This window comes from Camelus ferus, chromosome 8, assembly GCF_009834535.1.
Source record: "Camelus ferus isolate YT-003-E chromosome 8, BCGSAC_Cfer_1.0, whole genome shotgun sequence".
NCBI lineage: Eukaryota > Metazoa > Chordata > Mammalia > Artiodactyla > Camelidae > Camelus > Camelus ferus.
This window is the reverse complement of record NC_045703.1, coordinates 60,122,827-60,144,892: the sequence shown is the minus strand read 5'-3', so window position 1 is coordinate 60,144,892 and position 22,066 is coordinate 60,122,827. Positions and strand designations below refer to the sequence as shown.

At 45.5% G+C, this 22,066-nt stretch overlaps 1 protein-coding gene across 2 annotated transcripts in view; it reads right to left on the bottom strand.

Annotated features, from left to right (window-relative positions):
- Window positions 1-22,066, bottom strand: part of PPP1R14C (protein phosphatase 1 regulatory inhibitor subunit 14C) — a 78,925-nt gene that overhangs the window by 13,495 nt on the left and 43,364 nt on the right. The window contains exons 2-4 of one of the 2 annotated variants that reach the window (XM_032485155.1): window positions 8,481-8,564; window positions 7,052-7,084; window positions 1,412-1,492 (exon numbers count right to left, since the gene is read on the bottom strand). In XM_032485155.1, the coding sequence (XP_032341046.1) occupies window positions 1,427-1,492; window positions 7,052-7,084; window positions 8,481-8,564 (183 nt within the window). In that variant the 3' untranslated portion in view covers window positions 1,412-1,426. Of the gene's footprint in view, window positions 1-1,411; window positions 1,493-7,051; window positions 7,085-8,480; window positions 8,565-22,066 lie in introns of those variants that run through there. The other variant, XM_032485154.1, reaches the window with a different exon arrangement.

Below are 22,066 nucleotides of genomic sequence, written 5' to 3'. Positions count from 1 at the left end.
AATCAGTGGAGTAAATTCATCAACATTATAATCTACCACTTTATAATCACTAAGGAAACTAAAGTAATTTCATCCAGGGTTCCATTATCAATGAAGAACAATATTATTTGCTACAAATACCGAAATCCTGACTAAATGAAAGAAACCCATTTCCAAATTCGTTTTTTTAATTGTGATTCCCTTTGCTAAATATAGAAATCCAAAAGCCATGTGTCAAATTACCTTTAACTCATATTTTTTTCTTCTGTCCAGATAAGTCTAAACACAAGAAGAAAATATGAAGCTGTTTTTAATATAGAGTTGATCGGCTTTTTAAATATGATCATTACTTCTGAGTTTAATGAAAAAAAGAAAAGGCCATAAAATCACAATCAATCATTGGGAAATGCCAACTATTTAAAGGTCCACTGCCCTTTAAAGCCTGTACCTCCCCCACCGACTCTTTTTAAAAAAAATAACAATCATTAATTACTGAAGCATCTGAAGGCAAGATGCATGTGGCTCTCCCTATAATGGCATCTCTTTCTTCTTTCCTAATGTTTTGTCTCAATTATTGTTGTCAGCATCATTATCATTATTCTCATGGTCATCCTGCTTCTAAGACTGTAGTGAAGTCTTAAACCTGACCCAGAAGGAGTTCTGGTCTTTGTCCTCAGATCCTGAGAGGCAAGCTCTAAGCCCCTGGACGACTACTCCCTGATAAAAAGTGTCTGTGCTTACCTGGGGGCCTTGGGCATTGCAAGAGAGTCTAACTGTGATTTAGGGTGGGGGCTTTGGGTCACATGGTATCAGCTCCTTATCCTGAGGGGCCGGAGACTCGAGTTAGCCATGTGCACAGTCCACCATGGCTATGTGACCAAGTCACAACAAAGACCCAGAGCACCCAGCCCCAGGTGAGCTTTCCTGAGTGGCTACTCTGTACATACTGCCACACAGCATAGCTGACAGACTCAACACTGCCCATGACCCCCAGGGAGAGGACAGCTGGAGACTCTGCATGTGGACCTTTCCTGGACCCTGTCTCACAAAGCTCTCCTCCCGGCTGATTTTCCTCTGTAGCTTTTCATTCTAATAAACTTTAACTGTGAGTGTGAGTAACTTTCAGTGGGTCCTGTGGGTTCTTCTAGCAAATCATCAAACATGAGTATGGTCTTGGGGGCCCCTGAACTTGCAAATGGTGTCAGAAGTGAGAGTGGTCTTGTGGACCATTTGTTGCCTAACTTTGCAAAGAGTACTGAATAAAGACCAGGAAGTAAATGCAGAGTTTTGCTCAATGATCGCATGTCTATGGCAAGCTTACCTAACATTTCTGGGTTGCGTTTAATGAAGACAACCTTCAGATTTAGAAATACCCCGAAGTAGAACTTGTGCTCACCTAGTAAGAGTTCAGAGACAGACAGTGAGAAGGAGACAGAGCACAGGATGCCTACCCAAACATGAGTCCAAATGCCTGCTCCCGCACATCCGGGCTCTTCCCCTGGGCAGAGGCGGCCTGGAGCAGAAAGAACTTTAATAACATGTGTGAGCAACGGACACAATGGGAGCAAAATCCTTTGGGCCACTAGATAAAGCTTCCCATGTTTCTTGTTAATAAATCCCAACCCTTTGTTACTCACCTGCCTAACTGCACTAAAACATCCTAAGGCCCTCATAGCCAGGGGGGGTTCCAACCACCAGCATGCCGTTCTCATCTGATTCTGATCTTTTTTTGTAAGTTCCCCAATTCTCTCCCTTTTCAGAAACATCATTCTGAAGGTGCCAGCTTTCAAAGGGTGATCTCAATGCATTAATCTAGCATCAAGCTCTATGCCTCATCTCTGCCCAAAATTGCAGTCTTTTTTGAGGAAACCCCATGGGAGGCCAGCTGAAAAGATTCCCCGGGCTGCAGGCGCTCAGACCCATTACACAAGCCAAACGGCTGCCTCCTCGGCTTTCTCTAGTAAGGACACAGTCCCTAAAATCATTTTCCATTAAGTAATTTGGTTCCTAACTTAGAGAGCCATGGGATGAGCTGACACCCCTGGCATTTCTGTTCTTTTATTCCCATTTTAATATTCTTTGGGCACTTAAATTCTGACCAGAGTTGGCTGTGGCCATCTAAGAGATTGTTTTTAAAAGGGACACGCATCTTCACTACCCTCCTTAAGTCCCTATATTAGTTACAGGCACATGGATGTTCAGTAAACATTTGTTGAGCAAATAAATAAAGAGAACGTAGCAAAATGCCAAGCTGTGCCTCCTCCAGTCACGCACGCAGCCTCTCTGTGTTGTCAACGCCCAGTTTATATTTTCTCCCCACAGCAATTGGCTCACTGGTCAGGGGCTGGGAGCACTTCCATGTACACAGAAACCGAACAATATTTTAAACAGGCTAAGATGCTAAATTGGTAGAGAGCCGCTGTGAGTAGGATGAGCTAACAATGGTCATCACCAAAGGGTGTCAGAAAAGTAAGATGCAGTCACTCATCGTGACACCAAAGCAATGAAGGAGAATCCGCCCTTCTACCACCAACCCAGGACGAGTAAAAAAGCAGGCCTGCCTTTCTGAAAACACAGCTCAATTCCCATCTGCAAACAATGATTAGACATCCCTTTTCTGCACCACCACGTGGCATGGTATTTCCATGACCCGGCTGACTACTGGGACCCAGAAATGCCTCTCACCACCCACTCCCAGACTTCGTCATTCGGCATGAACCTCTGGTGCAGATCAGTTTACAAGCTTTGATTGCTAGGATGATAGGTAATACCACAACCTTTACTTTACAAAAATGAAATAAATGCACAGAAAGAAAAATCAAATGTTTATCAGAGAACAATGGCTCAGCCACCTTCAACTCTAAAAAGAGATTTCTTAATAGAAATAAATAGATCAGACTGGCAACTCCCTTACAATGGGGGTGCTCCACTGTGATCCTAAGATTTGAAAACCATGCAAAAAGGAGTAAAAGAAGCTCCTCCCTAGCCTGGCTAGCTGGCCTCAACACCCCTACCCCTGATTTCTATAATGTCCACTAGGCGATCACTATGGATCCTTCAAATCCAAGTCATAACCAAAACAAAATGACTGCCCTTCTTGCATTATAGAGAAACATCCTTTCTACCTTTAAATCAGCTCTATTATAATATCAACAACATCAGAAATGGCATTCACTCAAGGGGAAAAAATTAAAACATCGTTCTTATAAGTCAATCACTAACACGTCAGTGTGGTGACCACAATTACTGCTGTGTTTCTGAAGAGTCCAAGTCAGGAAAGATTTAAATGCCTGGAATCCCCAGTTTGGAATATGAATCAAAATGGGGAAACACAAGTTCTCTTCTTATTAGCCAAGGACCCACATGGGATAAAACTACATAAAACCACGGACCCAAAGTCTACAACCGAAAGTGACACACCAAAACAGTGTCACGTGGGTGAAATCAGCAGATTCTTTAACGTCTGCTTTTCAAATTGAATAACACAAGAACAGCATTACTGGTGAATTTGGGCATTTTGCATATTTAATATGTAATGGAGGAGCACTGACCCTTATAGAACCAGACTCAGCCAGCACGCATCCAGCTTTGTGTTATGTGCTTTCCTAAGTACCCTAACTTCCCCACTTACTCACTATGTCATCTTAGGCATATTTGGCAGCCTTTCTACGTCTCAAATTCTCTAAATGATCATGGTGTCAAGCTCATAGCCCTGTTGTGAAGATGAAATGAGTTAATACGTGCGATTAGATCAGTGCCTGGCGTGCTTAGTGAGGATTTAGGAACCATTGTTGTTGTTACTATCACTAAAGTTATTGTCATTGCAAAGAACCCTCACTAAAACCTGGGGCGGTGGTTATTATTCCCTCTATTTTTAAAAAGGAGCAAATGGAGGCTCAGAGAGGTTGAGAAAATTGCTCAAAGTCACACGCATTTAGTGCTGGCAGCTGGTATATGAGCCTTGATTCAAAGTCTAGTCTTCCCACTCCCTACCAGCCCCTCCCCCGCCACTGCAATGAAGCTATAAATAAATGCGTCTGAATCAGCAAAGAGGGCTTCCTTACATTTACAACTTCAAAGTGGTGTAATAATTGTCTGTAAAATTCTTTTGATCAAAAAATAGCACCTCCAGAGAAGACTACTTGAAAAGAAACATCATTAATTGTCAGGCATTTAGCTGAGATAAGACAAAGTCCTTTAATGTCCTAGATGTCTTGCAAGTAGCTTAGCAAGATGGGCAGGATGGGGAAAAGAGCACAAGATAAGGCACTAGAAACTCCGGACTGAGTCCCTGCCTCTCCACTCCTCTGCTCACCGCTGTGAGGTCTTAGACAAGTTACCCAGACTCTCTACACCAAGCGATGGTTGTGAGGACTAAATAAGATAATGCTTGTTACCACAGTGTCAACTTGAGGGCTGTGGGGAAACATAAGCACTTATTTTCATCATCACAATCCAGGTGCCAGTAAAATCTGTTTCTTATGAACATAAGCTCAAAGGCAAAACTACCCAACCTTTTCTGAAATGACCCTTTAATAGATCAATGAGCTTGACTGAAACTCCTCAGTGTTTGACACCATTTCCATTCTTAGAAACCACAAGCTAAACAAGGAACACGAGATGCTCTCCTGTAAATTCCAGCGCCTCTTTCTTTGGAACTCTGAGGAGCATTCTAGTGTCGCATCCTTTCAGCTCATAAGCCTCCTTACAGAGACTAGGTGACGGACACTTTTGTTCCCGGGGGACAAGACCCTCCATTTCATCTAACTGTGTTAATGAATGTAAATACTTTGCTCCCTGGACACTGCAAAAACTGGGACGAGGAAGGAGGCTCATGTATATCCAACCTTTACCACCAAAATACCAACACATGAACTTCTCCACCCAGGAGGAGAGCTGAAGCAAATGGGAATGATAAAGTGAGTTAATGGCATGTCTACACCCACCAGTCCGGATATACTCTCAGTAATGATCCCCATGCTGACACCACATGCTAATTCACCAGCATCATCCATCACTTTTCTTTTGGTTTTTTTTTCAACTTATCCAAACTTTATTCAATTTCCATTTGAGAGCTAGTAGTCACAGTACTAAGTTGTTATATCATTAAAATGTCCATTCTACTATATTTAATGTGCACACATACACTTTGAGCTTTATAGACTGTGATTAAGAGGGATTTCTTATGCTTTGAAGTAGTATAAAACTGTCCAACACTCTTTCTCTATTGTTGAATAATTGATACGATTACATTCTCAAGGTCAATAAATATGAAAAGAAGGAAAAGGATCTTCAGTAACAACGTAAATGGAATTCGTGGCATCATTTCTGTTGGTATTTGTAATGTCAATTTACATTTTCACCATCAGAGGTCATGAAAGAACAATGGTGAACAGAAAATTTGAGCTTTGTTCATCCATCACTTTTCTTGACTACAACAACCCTACTAGTCTTGTCTAACCTTTCACAACAATTTGATGCTGCCCTCCAAATATCTGTTTTAACTCTCAGATCAATTTCCCAACTAACTATAAATAAAGGAGTTCTAGTCCCCAAAAAACTAAACAGTGAGGTCTCCTGCCTCCTTCTCATCCTTACTTCCAAAAAGCCTGAAGTCGGATTATCAACACTCCAACAGCAGTTTACAGGGTCAAACTCTTAAAAAAAAACAAAAACAAAAACAAAAAACAAAACTCAACAGCCCAAATCTCTCCAGAAAAGAAATGTCCACATAGTGACAGTCTGAGGAGGCCCCCTGCTCCAGACACACACACAACAACAACAACAAATCTGATTTGCAAGCTTGTCACTCCACAGTGAGACCCACCAATGGACAAGGTGTGCTCACACACACAGATTCTAATCAACTCACTGGGTCCCAACATCCAAACATGGGTATACTTCCCCAAGCCAGTAAAGACAGACAAAAACAAACAGAAAAAAAAAAAGAAAAGAAAAGAAAAGAAAAGTGGGATTCAGAGAAAATGCAGACAGCAAAATAATCTTGAAAACAAAAACAAAGAAAATAAAACACTTGATTGATAATCCTCAAAGAGAAAAAAGAAATAAGTGCATCCATAATATAAGAAGAAATACAGAAACAAAACAGTCAACAGTGATCAAGAAAGGGCTGTTGGATATTAAAAATAAAATAGCTGAAACTTTAAAATATCAGTAAAAAGGCTAGAAGATAAAGTCAGGGAAATCTTTCAGAAAGTAGAACAAAAGATCAAGTAGATGAAAAACAAAAGAGAAAAGATAAGAAATTAAAGCCTCCATCCGGAAGATGTAACATCTAAATAACAGGAGAGCCAAAAGTATAGAATACTTGGGAAAATGTAATAAAAATAGTAAATAATAAAAGACAAGTTTTGAAGAACTGAAAGGCATGAATCTTCAAAGACAGCTTACAAAGTCCTCCCACCATTGCTTTGATATTGCAAATAAACTCCAGGACATCTGCTGGATCTTCTAATTTCTCTGATTTATCACAGGAGCTGAATGTACCTCTTTTACCAATATTTTCATAACTGATCAAATCCTTAATTTCTACACCATTTGTGCTTCTGGTTATTACAGTATACACTAAGTTCCTTGGTCTAATCAAACTAATAGCCATTGTTTTTACATTAATATTTATACACTTGCAACTATCCAAAGCATAAAATGTACTCTTCCAATAAAGGTAATTGTTCAATTCAGACTAACAAAATTGGTCTTAAGCTTTTTAAAAATACGTAACTCAACACTAATAGAATGTATTCTCCAGTTATAAATCTAAAACTTTTACTAACGTAATTCCAAACCCTCTCACAATTTCCTTTGAAGTTTAGCTTTTATATACCAGCAGACAACACACCCAATTCCATTAGTTTTAAGTCTTCCTTAACCAGACACATTTAGGTTTACAAGTAAGGAAGTTAGTACTACTCAAACATATGCATTTCATAATAATGGTTCTCATGTATTTACATATTCAAATCCACTTATTGTGGTTTAGCTTTAAAAACAGGCAAATTGATTTAATAAAAACCAATTCAAACTTGGCATTTAGGAAAAGCGATTTGTTTACCTCTGTTGGTTTGTAGCAGTCTACGAGAGCTTCCTAGAATAAAATACACAGAAATTTTATCTTAAAATTCAGCATCGTTTTCAAAGTGAAATCAAAAATCACTTCATCTTTATAGTATTATTCTGAACATGGTAATTCAAGATTCCATACTGACAGTCTAGAATCACACTTCATTTTAGCATCCGTTGACCTTCTGAAGATACAAAAAGTTGTACCCTGTATTTGCAGGAATGTCTTGCACTCTTCAGAACGCACACACGGGGGAGAGACTGCACACGTACACACACGCCACACACACTTGTCCTTTGGGCTGCCAACTTGCTTAATAATAAGCTGGATACACTTAAGTTGAGACAGCCTGTGAGAGATGGTGACAATCACACTGGACGTGGAGACCGAGGTCCTGGCTGTGATTCAGCCACAAAGCAGCTTGTCACACCTCTGCACACTTCAGTGTCCTCACCCGGGAACCAAAGGGGATGACCTGACAGCAGCTAAAGCGCCTTTCAAGTTCAACCTTTTAAGAAAAATTTTTTAAGTGGTTACGTTTTCTATAGAGCTGGTGCCTGCTTTATTTTTTTTGGTAACTTTCATAACTAGGATGCTACCACCTCTCAACTAAATTTACCAACAGGAAATAATCATTAAACTGAGCTTGTTCACCACTCAAGGACACTAGTAATTATTAATACATTAAAATGTGCCCTTTAATTGCCTGTAACGATCATTTGCCATCGGTGATAACCGATGGCCGTTAACAGTAATTATCAATGAACATTAAGAAAAGTGGTAGGTCAAAGGTTAATTAGTTTTAGAAACTCCCAAATGCAGATTTTAAAATGATAGATTTGACCTCCTGTGGGAATGGAAATAAATATTTTATTGCTCTGGACAAAGGAAACACAGAACATCACAACATCCATCATACTGGAATGTTGTCAGGTGAGCATACTCCAATAAAAGATATTTTATTAAAATCTTTAAAAATAAAAATATTATATTTTATTAAAAAGAATTATGTTGTAAACAATCTTAACTAGAAATTAATTTCATGAATGATTTAATCCACAATTGCAAGACCAGAATCCTGGGCTTAGATACGCCGGTTCTGGCTCAGCCCCTCTCTTTCTCATACAACGGACCTTTGGAGGCAGAACCATCTCTCTGTCCCAAGAGGACGATGCTGGAGAAACTCATGTTCGTAAGGCACTTTGAGAACTGACCATAGTCAAGAACTGCTTTATCATTAGACACGCAGTTTGGGAGGTGGAAAACTCAGCAGCCCATTGCCTTCTCTCTGCAAACTGTCGTTGCCTGAGTGCTGGGGCCAATACTGCCCTAGGGCAGAACCAGTGCAAGCCATGCTCTGGGGACACAGGTGGGTCCAAGTATCCGTGACCAAAGGGTTTAGATTCTGAACGCTGCTTACCTGTAACTTTAAAGCTCTCTCTTCTTCGCTGTCTGCATCAAGAAGATCATCAATGTCAATTTCCACATCTGGCATTTCTTCTTCCTGGGGAGCAAATGTGAAGACATTCTGTTTAGTGAGATACTGCATTGTACTGAACCGCTTTGGCTGAGTTAAATAAATGACCAGACCATCAATTAAGGGGCGTCGACAATTAAGGGGGGTAAAGAAGAGACAAGGAGGAAGAGGAGGGAAAGGAGGAGAAGGAAGGGGGAGCAGGAGACAGAAAGGGGGAAGCAGGAGAAAAAGGAAGAAGAGGCAGGAAGGGGAAGGAGGAGAGGAGGAGGGAACAGGAAGGGAAGGAGGAGACAGAACAAAGAAGACTTCAGAGGCACAGAGCAGTAGAAAGTCATGCTATTTCCAAAGTGACAATTTTCTACTTTCTGCAGAAAACTGCACTTAAGAGTATATAATGGGGCTTGGCTGATTGTAGGACGAGTAGTGAGAGTGGCAGTCTCCTACTCAATCTCCCCACTTCCCTTGGCGACTATCTGATCTTTATTTGGGGGTTTGTATCTCCCTCCCTGGCTCTGGGTCTGGGAAAACCTGATTCCACCACGGGTTTCTGGGGCTGCGCTCTTGGGTCATCGTCGCCCCAGTCCCGGTTCCGGACTCAAATGAGACCAGTGGGGGTTCTGGGAAAAGATGCCCTTTCAGCAGAAGCGTCCCTGCTGGAGAGCAGGCTGAGGAAGCTCATAACCCGGAAATTGCTGGCAGCCATCACGCAACCACAGTGGGAGGGTCTGACTCCCGGTGGGCAGGGTGGGGAGAAAGAAGAAAGAGGGCTCTGGATAACGTTGCTGAGCCACCAAGTAGAATCACTTCTGTAGCCCACCTACACCCAAGTAAAGCCCTATTATTGTGAGTCAGGTTTAATACTCCTGCAGCCAAAGACATCCAGTCCATAACGGAGGGCAAGAGAGTCCAGCTGCAGTGTGGAAACAGACCTCACTAATTTGGAATCCGCACCTCCAACTCACAGGAGGTCTTTGCAACCTCTCATTTCGTCTGTTACCTGATCTTCCCCACACCTGAGAACACTGAGATGAAATCGCATTTAGGCCAGTGCTGTCATCTTGCATTTCCCCTTCCCATAGGGAGCCACCTGCACACCAACGCGTCCCAGCCCCAGGGCTGGCCGAGGAGTGTCTGCAGAAGTTCGGCAGAAGCCTGTGTGGGGGACACCTGTGCATTCACCTGGGCTTAGCCGCCGTGTGCCAGTGGCATCACCTGGTCTGCAGGGGCGAGGACGACTTCCTGAGTACTTCTTTTCTTGTAAATGCATTTCCTAAGGAATCACACTCCATCATTTTTTTTCCCTACTCCAACACAAATGTGAGGACCCAAGCATTCTGAGGAAATTGAGGAATCTGATATGTTACTGTGAAGTTACAAGAAATATATATATATATATATATATATATATATATATATATATATATATATATATATTGGTCTCTGCCCCCGGTTCCTGACATAGAGCTCTTAAAACTGTTGTAAATAGGGGTTCTGATTCTTGTTTCTTTATCATTTTAAGATATGCAATCCATTGAAAAGCTCAGATAAAGTAAAGGAGAAACTGAACCTAAAGCAAAGGGGCAAGTCTAACATCTTAGTCTTATTAAGATTAAAGTCTCTTTTAGAAATGTTAATAATATTACTAACAAAGAATGAAAAAAAAAGCATAACTCCTTAGAAAATTCGAATGACCTCAGAACTGGGAAAGAATGCTTCCTGCTGGAGAACAGTGACAGGAATAAAATTAAAACACAATCACAATCCTGGCTTCCCAGGACATCAGAAAAGCAGTATGCGGTGGAAGTACGTATCTGCCTATGCGAATACCTGACGGTGCCTGCTGGGTCCTGGAGAGTCAGTCTACGTGAGGCAATGAACACACACCACTGCCCTCCGCTTAGAGATGGCTGGGCTGCTGTGGTTCCCTCCTCCACTTTCAGAGCTGCTGTTTCAAAAGAGATGCCACTTTTAAGTGCTCCCAGGGGCAGAGCAGGGAGGTGGGTAGAGATGTGGCCTCCATCGGGGAGGAGGATGCTGGAGGATTCGGAGGATGCTGGGAGAGACCACACTGGGTGTGCATGCTGCTTGCCTGCGTGGGTACCAGCCTCCCTGGCCACGGCATCCCTTCTGCACTGGCATTCTCTGCCCCCAGCACTGCCTGTGCCTGACTTCCTATTTTTGCGTATATTTGAAATCATGGCTGAAAGGAAGACCATAGGGGTGGTGGGGGAGGCTGGCAGGAGAGGAAGGGAGTCATTTAAGGATCCACAGATAGCGGTACAGCTCTCGAAGGTCTGTCAGACTTTCCACAGTGAAAGGACTGATGGGAACTGAAACACCAATAAGAAACACTAGGTTGCAGAACCACTGGCAGCCTGTGAACGCAGACTGCCGCTGGGAAGCCGCAGTGTGGATAAATCACACATGCACGACCGGCCCTCCCCAGGCCAAAAAATGCTGAAGCCACGGCCATTCAGCCTCTGGAGCAGAGCCAGGCACACGCTGTGTGTGCGTTCTAGCAAATGTGGCTCAAGATTAATTCAGCTTTGTCCATAGCCTGGTGTGGCTGTAATAAACACCATGTGAAACCAGAATACTCGGAGCCAGTTTCAGCTGACTTTACTCAAGAAAAGCCAAGCAAAAGCGAGAAACCCACAAGTTACAGTCTGTGTAAAGGTTTATACACCCTCCCCCTAAAATTTCCCCACAACTTCCCCCAAACAGTCATTCGGGTTCAGCATTTACACACACTGGTTGGATACACAGTATGTATTTATGTCACCGTTTAATGAAATCAAGCAGAGGAGGGCAGGCTACAGAAATGGCTCGAGGAATCACAGGCCAGGTGGGCTCCGGGTCTGATTTCTTGAAGGAAGTGAAAGAATAAGTAAATAACGCCCTCGTCAGAACAGCACAGCAACGGGCCTCCCTGCAAACAGCGCTTGGCTTTGAAGCCCTGCCAGACTCGGTCAAACGGGCTTTTACTTGCACCGCCGTGTACAGGCACACCCACACGGGAGCGTCTGCAATTAGGTGTCCTGCCATCACGACTGCCCTGGGCTCCCCACCAGGCACGCTGACCGCATCTGACCCCCAACTGTTGAGATCTGGGCTGTCCCATGCGGCAACCACAAGTGGGATGTAAGTTTAAGCTCGCTAAGATGACATACAATTAAGACTTCAGTTCCTCGGTTGCCCTAGCCACATTCCAGGGCTCAGCGCCACATGTGGCAAGCAGCTGGTGTCCCGGACAGACAGACGCAGGGCCTTTCTTTCCCATTGGACAGGATGGCCTGAGAGTCCACTCACCCTCTGGGCCCAGACATGGGGAAGCAAGTCCCCTCCCCTCTCAGAGGAGCTTGACAGGAGTCAAGAAAACCCCCAGCATCGCAAGGTCACAGCCATGTCCCAAGGGCATGTGGCTGGGGCACCCTGGGCTTGGCTTTCTAAGTGGGACAGCTGATGCAAGCTAAGTATTCACCAGCTGAGTAATTATAGCAATCGTTAGGCATCAGCATTTCCTATCAACCTACGAGCTCCTCGTCACCCTCACCTACTTTTATCAGAGCCCAGGAGGGGTTCAGGCTCAGCGTGGGCGCTCGGAGCGTGGAACACGGGTGAGTTCTGAAGGCTGGTGATGCTGAAACCATAGCCCGGGTGAGGACACAGAGATGGGCCCTGGAGGTGCTCATGCGAGAGTCCTGGGAAGAAAAGGCTGCTCTAGTGCCCGGCATAGAATCCTGCCTGCATTCGGTATTTCACACTTAATGAGCATGGGAATTTTCCATATTTGATGGAGGCTCTCTTTAGTTCTATCTTCTGTATAAAGCGGTATCACTGAATAACCCTGGAGAGAGATCAATCCCCTGACAAGGGAGTGACTCCACACACACCTCGCTCTGGTTAACAGAATTTAGTTGTGTTTGGGGATTTCCTCACATTAAAAATAGATCTGTCAACAGGGGCTCTGGCGACAAGATGAGAAACAATCTCTTCAGGGCGCCTGGGGTAAACCACAAGCTAACCCACATTGAGTCAGAGGCCCTTGATCATGTCTGTGTATCTTTCTGGTCATACATCTGCCAAGGATCCACCATCTGGGAAGCCCCATGTGTCAACGCTGTGAGGCCCTGTCCTGGAGGGGCAGTCAAAGCATGGAAACAAAATAAAACACAATGGCATCAAAAGACAGAGACAAACCCAAAGTGCTTTATAATTAAAGAGAGGGAGAACTTCCACCTGGGTCAGGCAGGGAGGGTCTCACAGAGGAGAAGGATGTAAGCCGGCCTTGTTGAACGGCAGGATTTGGACAAGTTTAGAGGGGGAGAGAGCACCCAAAAGAGGCAGACTGGTACACAGGAGGCAAAAATAGAAGGTGTGTTCTAAATACAGGGTGTAGAAAAGCCCATGGTCTGGGAGTCAGAGAGCTCTGGGCTGCAAATATTAATATCTATGAAAGCCAGACAGATAACAGCGATGAGAGCCAAGGCAGGCTGGAGGGCTATAAGGAGGAGTGGGGAGTGTGGCAAACAAGACAAAGGCAGCAAAGAAAACTCCACTCCTGACTATTCAGGAACAGTTTAGGAAGATGTGCCCAGTGCTGTTAGATCTGCCAAGTTTGCAGGAAAGTTGAAAATACAGATTTTTAACATTAAAATATCCTGTTTTTTTAAAGTTGGTTTACAATTCATTAAAATATTGTGAAAGACAAATGAAATCCATCAGCCTTCATACTGCCAACTTCTCCTCTGCCTGCAGAGTCTGTAGCCACCGAGGGCTCCAGAGCAAGGGTGGGAAATGCTGGGAGCGTGGGCTCAGCAGAAGGGCCCCAGGCAAAAGGGAGAAAAGGCAGAGGCCGCTGTGCTCATCCCGGTGGGAGGTAACAGGGCTTGGATGCAAGTTGATGCAAGTTGGCAAGAATGGAAAGATTTTAAACAGTAATAAATAGGAAGGGAAAGAAATGGAATTTGGAGATGAACCGGATGCTGGAGGAGGGGGAAGGGAAAGGTGAGATCCAAGTTTTGTGCCCTGGAGGTTTGGGAGATACATGCAGTAACAGAGAGCACACGTGGGACCTTGAAGACACTTCACAAACCAACAGGCAGTCCAGCTCCAGCACCCCCAGCCCTAAGCAGAAGGGGGACCCCCAGGCTGCCCCCACAAGGGGACCCACAGCAGTGCTGAGGGCCAGGGGCCCAGCTCCACGCAGGCAGAACCTCAGACGTGAGCCTGAGATGGCCTCAGCTCACCACGGGCTCAGGAAGCAGTGATGCCACCGTGTATGGTGTTTCCACAACACAGACGGCCTGCGGTAACGCCACACACACACCACACACATCACACAGACATGCACACACACTCACACACACTCCTAACTAGCCAGAAAATGTACACCACCAACCCTGTCAAGTGTGGTGTTAGCCGTTAAAAAAAAACACAAATGCTCGCCTCTCAGGGAAGGGGGCAGGAACGCTGAAGCTAACACAGCTTGAAAGTGGATTATGGTTTTCAAGCTCCACAACACACAGCTCTAGGGCTCCCTGAATGTGACAGTGGCTCCCAATTCTCTGGAATGTGGGACGTGAAGGACCCTGGGATTAGAGCACTAATGGCCACCGTCGCAGCCAGGGGAGAAACGTGGGGCTGCAGGAGGCGGGTTGGGCACTGGCCATCCTGACGGCCCACACCCCCTAGGGCTCCCCTCTCTGTCCACCTCCAGGGAACACTGCACTGCAGACAGCTACAAAGAACGCACGCCACACTCACTCCCAGGCATTAGGGGACTATTATCATTTTTTCTATGAAAATATTTGCATTTCATGTTTTCATCTTAATGACAATCCAAAAACTTTTCTGTAAGCAAGCATATTTAGTCTAGGAATTGTCCAGGTGGCCATCCTATAACCGAGTCAGCCCTGCGTTTATCATCAAGCAGAATGATGTTCTTTGTCATGGGCTAATGAGAAAAAGGCCAAAGGGCAGACTTAGGACGTAAATGACTTATTACCCCAAGTGAAACCAGATGCCATCGCTCAGAGGACTCTTGTGTTGCCCCACACTGTACCTAATTCCTCTCATGGAAAGAATGACACCAGCCATCACAGTCTTTGTGAGACAGGAAGGGCACAGGGCACAGCCATTCAAAGAATGATACAGCAATTAACATCAAAATGGTGGAAGATTCAACCCCCAGTAGGCCTTGGGGCTCAAGATAGTGGGAGATTTCGCTTCTAGCAGAACTTGAGCTTCATTATATGCCTACTGTAATTTATCAGCATGGTGAATAACATGCCCACAGGCACCATGACAGCCCCAAGGCTAGCCACAAAAGGCCAAAGAGTGGGAAATGGCCAACTTCCTGGGAATCCCTGCCCCTTCCCCAGGGTAATTAGACTTGTCCTTCCACTTATTAGCATATGAAGCCGCTGAGCCCATAAAAACTAGCAACACCAGGCCGCAGCCCTCTCCTCTGTCCCCCTTTGGAGACGGCCTGCACTATGGAGGGTGTACTTTTACTCTAATCTGAGCACCCAACCTGCACACCTCGTGGCCTTTCTCTTGCCTTTCCATGTATCTTTCTAAATATATCTACCTTCACTCAACTGTGGCTCGCTCTTGAATTCTTTCCTGTGCGGAGCCAAGGACCCACATTGGATGGGGCACGCCCCAGGGGCTCAACCGAATCCTGGGACACCGGCACTCCTCACGCCCCGCATCCATTTGTCCTGTATCAATTTCACAATGTGCATCTGAGTTCCATCACTTGGGTACTTTATGTTTAATTTGCAATTTTTATTTTCTAATTGGAAGAACCATAAGCATAGGGAGCTTACAAGTGGTTTTAAGTGGTACATATTTAAATATCATATTAAGCCTTTAAAAAAGCCCTGGAAACTGCAAGAAAAATTTTCTACTTAACAAGGAGCCCAGCCAACCCTACGCACATCACCATGGAATGTCAGAACAATGGGGAGGAAGGGGAGATCCAGGAAGCTTTCAGAAGGATAGAGAATCAGTGCCGACAGGCATCCCAGCAGCAGCGCCGTGAGCTGGGAGCCAAGGGAGCGATGATGCCAGAATCCTGCAGGGAAATGACTTCCAGCCTGGACACCTACATTCCCCCAGACCATCAACTAAGGGTTAGGAAAAAAACATAGATATTTTAAGACACATCAGGTCTTATGTCTTAATAGGTTTACCTCCCATTTTGGGAGGAAGTGCTCCAGAGAAACAAAGAAATAAACTAGGAAAGTCAACTGTAGCTGGGGACCATGAAGGCCAGGGAGGAGGCTATAGCTCAGTGGTAGAGTCCATGCGTAGCATGCGTGATGTCCTGGGTTCAATCCCCAGTCCCTCCATTAATAAATAAACAAATAAATAAATAAAATGACCTCCCCCCACCACCAAAAATAACAACAACAACAATAATAATAATGTTTGAAAAGGACTGTAAAAGGCCAAAGGACAGATACTAAAATCAAGACTAAGGCAGGAGGGGTAACTGGGAGGCCAGGAAGCGAAGGACAAAGCAGATGGAGGCTTAAGGAGCTGGGAAGTTAAGTGAAAGGGGAGGAGATGAGCCCATTTTTAACAGGCCCGAGGTCCGGTGCCTGACTGGCACACCTGCAGGGCCATTGAGAGGGGCTGGGGAAGGATAGGCCTTACGTGGAGCTAAAATAGGGTAAACAAATGTAGGTCATTCCAGCTTCAACACAGGCACACGGTACAATCCACGTTACCAGCATGTCCCTAACGCACACTTGTTTTAAAAGTTAAATAACCTTCAAAGGCTGAAGCTTGCTTAGAGCCAAACAGCAAAATCTCCTAAACTCCTACTTTAAAAAAATGAAGATAGCCTGACCATTCCTGATCCTCTGATAAAGTGAAGGAATATTTTCAATAATATCCAGAGAGGTTACTGTCCTTGCCACCTGGGAGAGCAGGTCTGGACCCCTCTTTACCCTGCATCCCCTACTGCTACGGTTCACGTCTGGAGCGCTCAGCACGGACAAACGATGGCTGCAGCAGAGCCCAGAAAAGCCACAGGGCACACCCTGTCCCTAGCACTCCACCCAGACACCCCTCTTTCCTCTCGCTCAAGAAAACACACTATCATACGAGTGAGCAAAATTGACAGTATTTTATAAATATCCAGGATATGTTTTAGTATTCTTTTAATTTTTACTGAAATATAGTTGATTTCAATGTTGTGTTAGTTTCAGGTGCACAGCAAAGTGATTCAGTTATGCATTTACATATGCATTATGTTTTAATTTTTTGGTAGTTCACTAGCTTTCTTTGGTACGTTCACTATCATCATTGAACAAATGACTAGTGACACCCTCGCGTCACAGCTGCCCAGTTAAGAACTGTTGCCCTAACAATCAACAGCACAAAGCAAATGCCAGCTCAGAGATACAAAGATCCACACTACTGGTCTCATGAGAGTCTTCTGGAACTAGGCACATCTTCACTGGGGTCTAAGCACCCCAGGCAAATCCATGTGACAGCTCTTTACTGAGGACCTGCTATCTTCCAGAGACTTTTGAGATGCCAAGCATAAAGAATGAACAACAACAACAACGAAAAAGAATGGACAACTGACAAAAATACTTGCTTTCATGAAGATTAAACTCTGATGAGGAAGACAGACAATAAACACCTAAGTACGATACATTGTGCAGCAAATCGTGATGAATAGTTTCAAGAGACAACAGGCAGAGGAGAGGGACAGGGAAAAACAGGATGGCTGGAATTTCCAACAGGGTGGTCAGGGTAACGAGAGAAGTATCTGAAAACAGCCCTGAGGAAGGTGGGGGAGGAAGCCATGTTGACATCTGAGGGAAGAGGGCCGAGGGGGAGGGCAGCAGGTGTCCAGGCGAGCCTGAGAAGCCAGGTTCTCAGGTCACTACAGTGGGCTTGGGGCCGAGCCCCTGCAAAGGCTCAAGCTTGGACTCCGAGTGAGAGGGAAGCCCCTGGGGGTTCAAGCAGAGGCGTGGTGTGATCTGACTTTCCTTCTACAAAGCCTCACCCTGGCTGCTTTGTGAATGTCTTCACAAAGCCTGTGGGAGGCGAGGCCCTAAGCAGGACCACTTAGGAGGCCGCAGAATAACCTGGTAAGAAATAACAATGGCTTAGACTGGGGCAGCAGCAGCACAAAATATACTGTTCTTACTTGGGTCACCACTAATCCAAAGCTCAGACAGCAAACTGGTATCTGTGCAGCTGCACCGGAGCATTTTGCCAGGTGCCAGTACCAAGGGCACCGTATCGGGCAGGAGCCCATGGTGCGATGGCAGCGGTCAGCCGCCAGCGACAGGGACATGGTGGTGAGAGATGGTACTTGGGTACCCAGGCCGAGAGCTGGGGAGGCAACCGAGATGCTGAGATGCCTGGGAAAGCGGCAGGACAGCACGGAACCAGGTGAAGAGAGGCTTTCCCAAGGCTGAACTCCATCTCTCATCCTTGCCCTCCACGCAGGCTGCTCCCCGTTTCTGGGGCAGCATGGGGCAGGCCTCTCCACTCCCAAATCTCTGCCCTTCCTGTGAACCTGACATTTAGCAATCCATCTTAATAAATGAATATCTCTGGAGAGATCATCACAGCTCTCCAAGCAGTTTTTATAAAAGGACTCAGTGTCAGGGCAGAAATGGTGTTAGATGTCCCATCCTTGGTCTCGATGGCTTATCTTCCTTCTGTGATAAAGAGACCCCAGGGGGGATCTCAGTGAACAGGACCTGCATCGTCTCACTCAGGCCCCAGGTAGCTGTGCTTCTCAGCACAAATGAGACCCCTCAGTCAGGGGACAGGGAGTGGCAGCCCTGTGCACGGAGTTTGGAGAGAGACAGGCAGGTTTAAACTGTCTCTGCTGCTTACCACTTGCATGAACTGGGGCACAGTAACTCACCCTCCTAACCCTTTCTTCCCATGCCTGTCAATGAGGACAACTACCTCGTTCTCAGGGCTGGACAAAAACTGGCCTGAAGGTGCCTGGCTGGGTAGGGCCAACTAGCAAGTGGTAACATGACCTCAGAAGGTGCTCAGTGGACTGGGCACTTTTGATCACTTGACTCCTCTCAAACAAAATAAAGTTCAATGTAAATGTTTCTTCCAAGGATTCTTTCATTCCTGATGCCTGAAAATGGCAAGTAATGACCTAACACATTACAAATTTGTTCAAAAGCACAAGGATTAAATAGAGAGAGGGAGAAAAAGTGTAAGCAAAACCCGCCAGAGGCACAGCTTTCTGGAAACAGTAACACTTGGTTCTGCACTTCCGCACAGGAACATTAGAGATGCATGGCTGGTCGTTAACAATCCCAAAGTGACAAGAAAACTGGAAGGTTGTTCCTCATAAAGTGTTTGAAAGTAAGCGATGGCTGAGACGGATCACAAGGACAGCAGGGACAACCTGCATCACAAGGAACACCACATGTTAAGCTCCCAAGTGGGTACTGAGGGAGCTGGTGGACACAAACATTAGGATATAAAACAGAAAGACAGGACGGACCAGGCAACTCAGCAGTGATCTCAAGTTGGCCCTGGACTGCAGGCAATGAGTAAGGGGGAAGAATAAAGGAGTGTTCCGAAGGAAAGGACTGGTGTCGCCCAAGAAGAGCATGAGGCAACAGCCATGCAGCCTGTCTCTAGGAAGTCACACTTGGCTACGCCCCGTTTCCCATCCGCTTAGTCATCTAGCCAGGGCTGTCTTCTAATAGAAGACGGTGCACACCCACTTTTGCAGTAAAACTGCGTAGGGACCAAGCAGAATTCTTCAGGCTGGAGACCCTCAATTTACTCCCAGGGTGTTGCAAAAGCACAATAATGCAAAGCCTGGTACAGCCCAACTCTTCAAGAGAAGGGGGCCCCCCTCATGCTACCAACACTTTCACTGAATCATTCTGGTGGGTCTATGAAGTCACTGTGGTGTAAGATTTCCTGAACACAGACCACAAAATCCAGTCATTGTCCACCTCCTACCTTGGGAAGGCTTCTAAATCAGCTATGGCCAAATGTGTTCAGGATTTACAGGGGCACAGAAGAGCAAGACTGAGAAGCTGATGTGGAAATGCCACTTGAAGAGACACCAGGCACCAAAAAGAAACTGTGGCTCCCGTATGGAGACCTCCAGGTGCAGCCCAGCAGGCACGGCGCAGATGGAATTTGAAAGACTATTGGTGAAATGAGCTATCAAGTCGCAAAGACATGGAAGGATTTTACAGACATATGGTTAAGTGAAAGAAGCCTGTCTGAAAAGACTAATACTGTATGATTCCAACTATGTGACCTTCTGGAAAAGGCAAAACTGTGGAGACAGTGAAAAGATCAGTAGATGTCAAAGGCTCGCAGGGAAATGAGGGACGACTGGGTGAAGCACAGGGCTTTTTTTTTAATTGAAGTTTAGCTGGTTTACAATGCTATGTTAATTTCTCGTGTATGCATAAAGATTCAGTTATACATATATACTCCTCTTTGTATTCTTTTTCATCATAGGCTTTTACAAAGTATTGAATATAGTTCCCTATGCTTTATAGTAGGACCTTGTTGTTCATCTATTCTACATACAGTAGTTAGTATCTCCCCAATTTATCCTTCTCCCCTCCCCAGTTCCCTCCTGGTAACTATAAGTTTGTGTTCTATGTCTGTGAGTCTGTTTCTGTTTCACAAATAATTCTATAGCTTAACTGTGCCCTGAACTTGTACGTTTGACCACCTCCCAAGTCTAAGCTAGATCATCTCTTGCCTAAGTTACTTCAGGATTCTCTTAATGGCTCCCACACATTCACTCTTATCCCCTCCTCCAATCAGTTTCCACTGTAGCCAGAGTAGCAACTTAAAGAACACAAATCTAGAAGGGGAGAGTATATATAGCTCAGTGGTAAAGTGCGTGCTTAGCATGCACAAGGTCCTGGGTTCAATCCCCCGTACCTCCATTAAAAAAGTAAATTAATAAACATAATTACCTACCCCCCCAAAAAAAAACAAAACATAAAATAAAACCAATCCCTTAAAAAAAAGAACACGGCCCCACTGGGTGGTTTCCCATCGTTCTCAGAACAAAAATTCTTAACACAGTCTACCAGAGCCTGGCCTCTCCAGCCTCACTCTGTGCATCTCTCCTCTGTGCACTTAGCACACAGGTAAAATTTACATTTGTTGGTGTCTCTCCCTAAACTGTAAGTCCATAGAACAGAGTTCCTTGCACAGGGCCAGGTAAGCTCTTGCTAATCACTTTTTGAGTTAGAGTGAACAGTTCCCCAAGTGGGTATTATTATCATCTCTATTTTATAGATGGAATGTCTGAGGGTCTTGACCCATGGGGCTGATAGCTTAGCTTCAAACCCGGACAACCTGGCCCCATGTGTGTGCTCTCCGCCTTTCAGGATGAGGCCCTGCTGGGGAGAAGCGCTCTCCCTGTGGTGTCAGTGACTTTTGGAGCAGTGAGGGAGAATGGCAGGGCCCTGGCAGTGAGTGGTGTGGGGATGGCAGCCAGGGAGTCCCCCAGGCACCCGACACATCAGAAGCAGCCGGGGCACCGGCGGCAATCTGGAACCCAGGAGGCAACTCTAAATTTCCATGGACCACACCCTTTGTGAGATGGACATGAATGGACTTGGCGTTTTCAGGCAAGTTGGGGAATGAGTAACCATTTCTAGAGAACATGCTAACCCCCCAGCCGGAGGCCTGGGCCCCACCTGTTACAAACACAGTGGAGACGGAAGATTTAGATCCTGCTCTTCTCTGAGCCTGGTTCAGAGACGGCCACATCTGCCCCTGAGGGAACTGTCCAAGGGACAGAGCCGGGGGCTGGGCCCCACTACCCTCTGGTCCACGGTGAGGAAGGAGTGCTCCTTAGGCTGGAAGCTGGAACTGGACGGATTGCCTCAGGCTGCAGAGGATAACGTCTGGAGGCCTGGGTGGAGAAGTTCAAGGCTACAGAGAATAAAAGGCAACTGTGCCACAGAAGCAAGTAATTAGGACCCCGACACCTTGAGGGGTGACTGTAATAGATCACCAGTCTCCTGGGGCTAAAATCAGTTTAAGACCTAATGTTTGGAAACTTAACTGGTTTTTAATGGGTGCCCAGTAATTTGTTGCTGTTGTTCGCCTATAAAAGTACTCAATTTTTTAAATGTCAACTGGTTTCAACCATGGCACTGAAAATATGAAGTGTACTTGGAGAGAACTGTAAAGCGAGCGTAGGAGACTCAGTGCGGGGGGCGACCAAAGAAACCAAAGGCTAGGAAACGCCAGGTGAGAAGGAAGGAGGAATGGGCCAGAGATCCCTTCTCCAACTGTCCATTCCCTACTTGGAGAGACTTTCCAGAGCGCTGCTCCGCTAGCAGCTGGGAGTGATGTTCTGCAAGTCAGGACTCATAGACTGCCTGCCCCTGAAGCCCGCTGTGCAGATGCAGGTGCCTGGACACCCGTCAGAGTCACTGGGCCCTAACGTGCAGGGAGGAACTTGGGAGTCCCCACAGGTCACTGGAGCCCAGTGCATCCTGCATCCTGATGCAGTGACTTGCAAG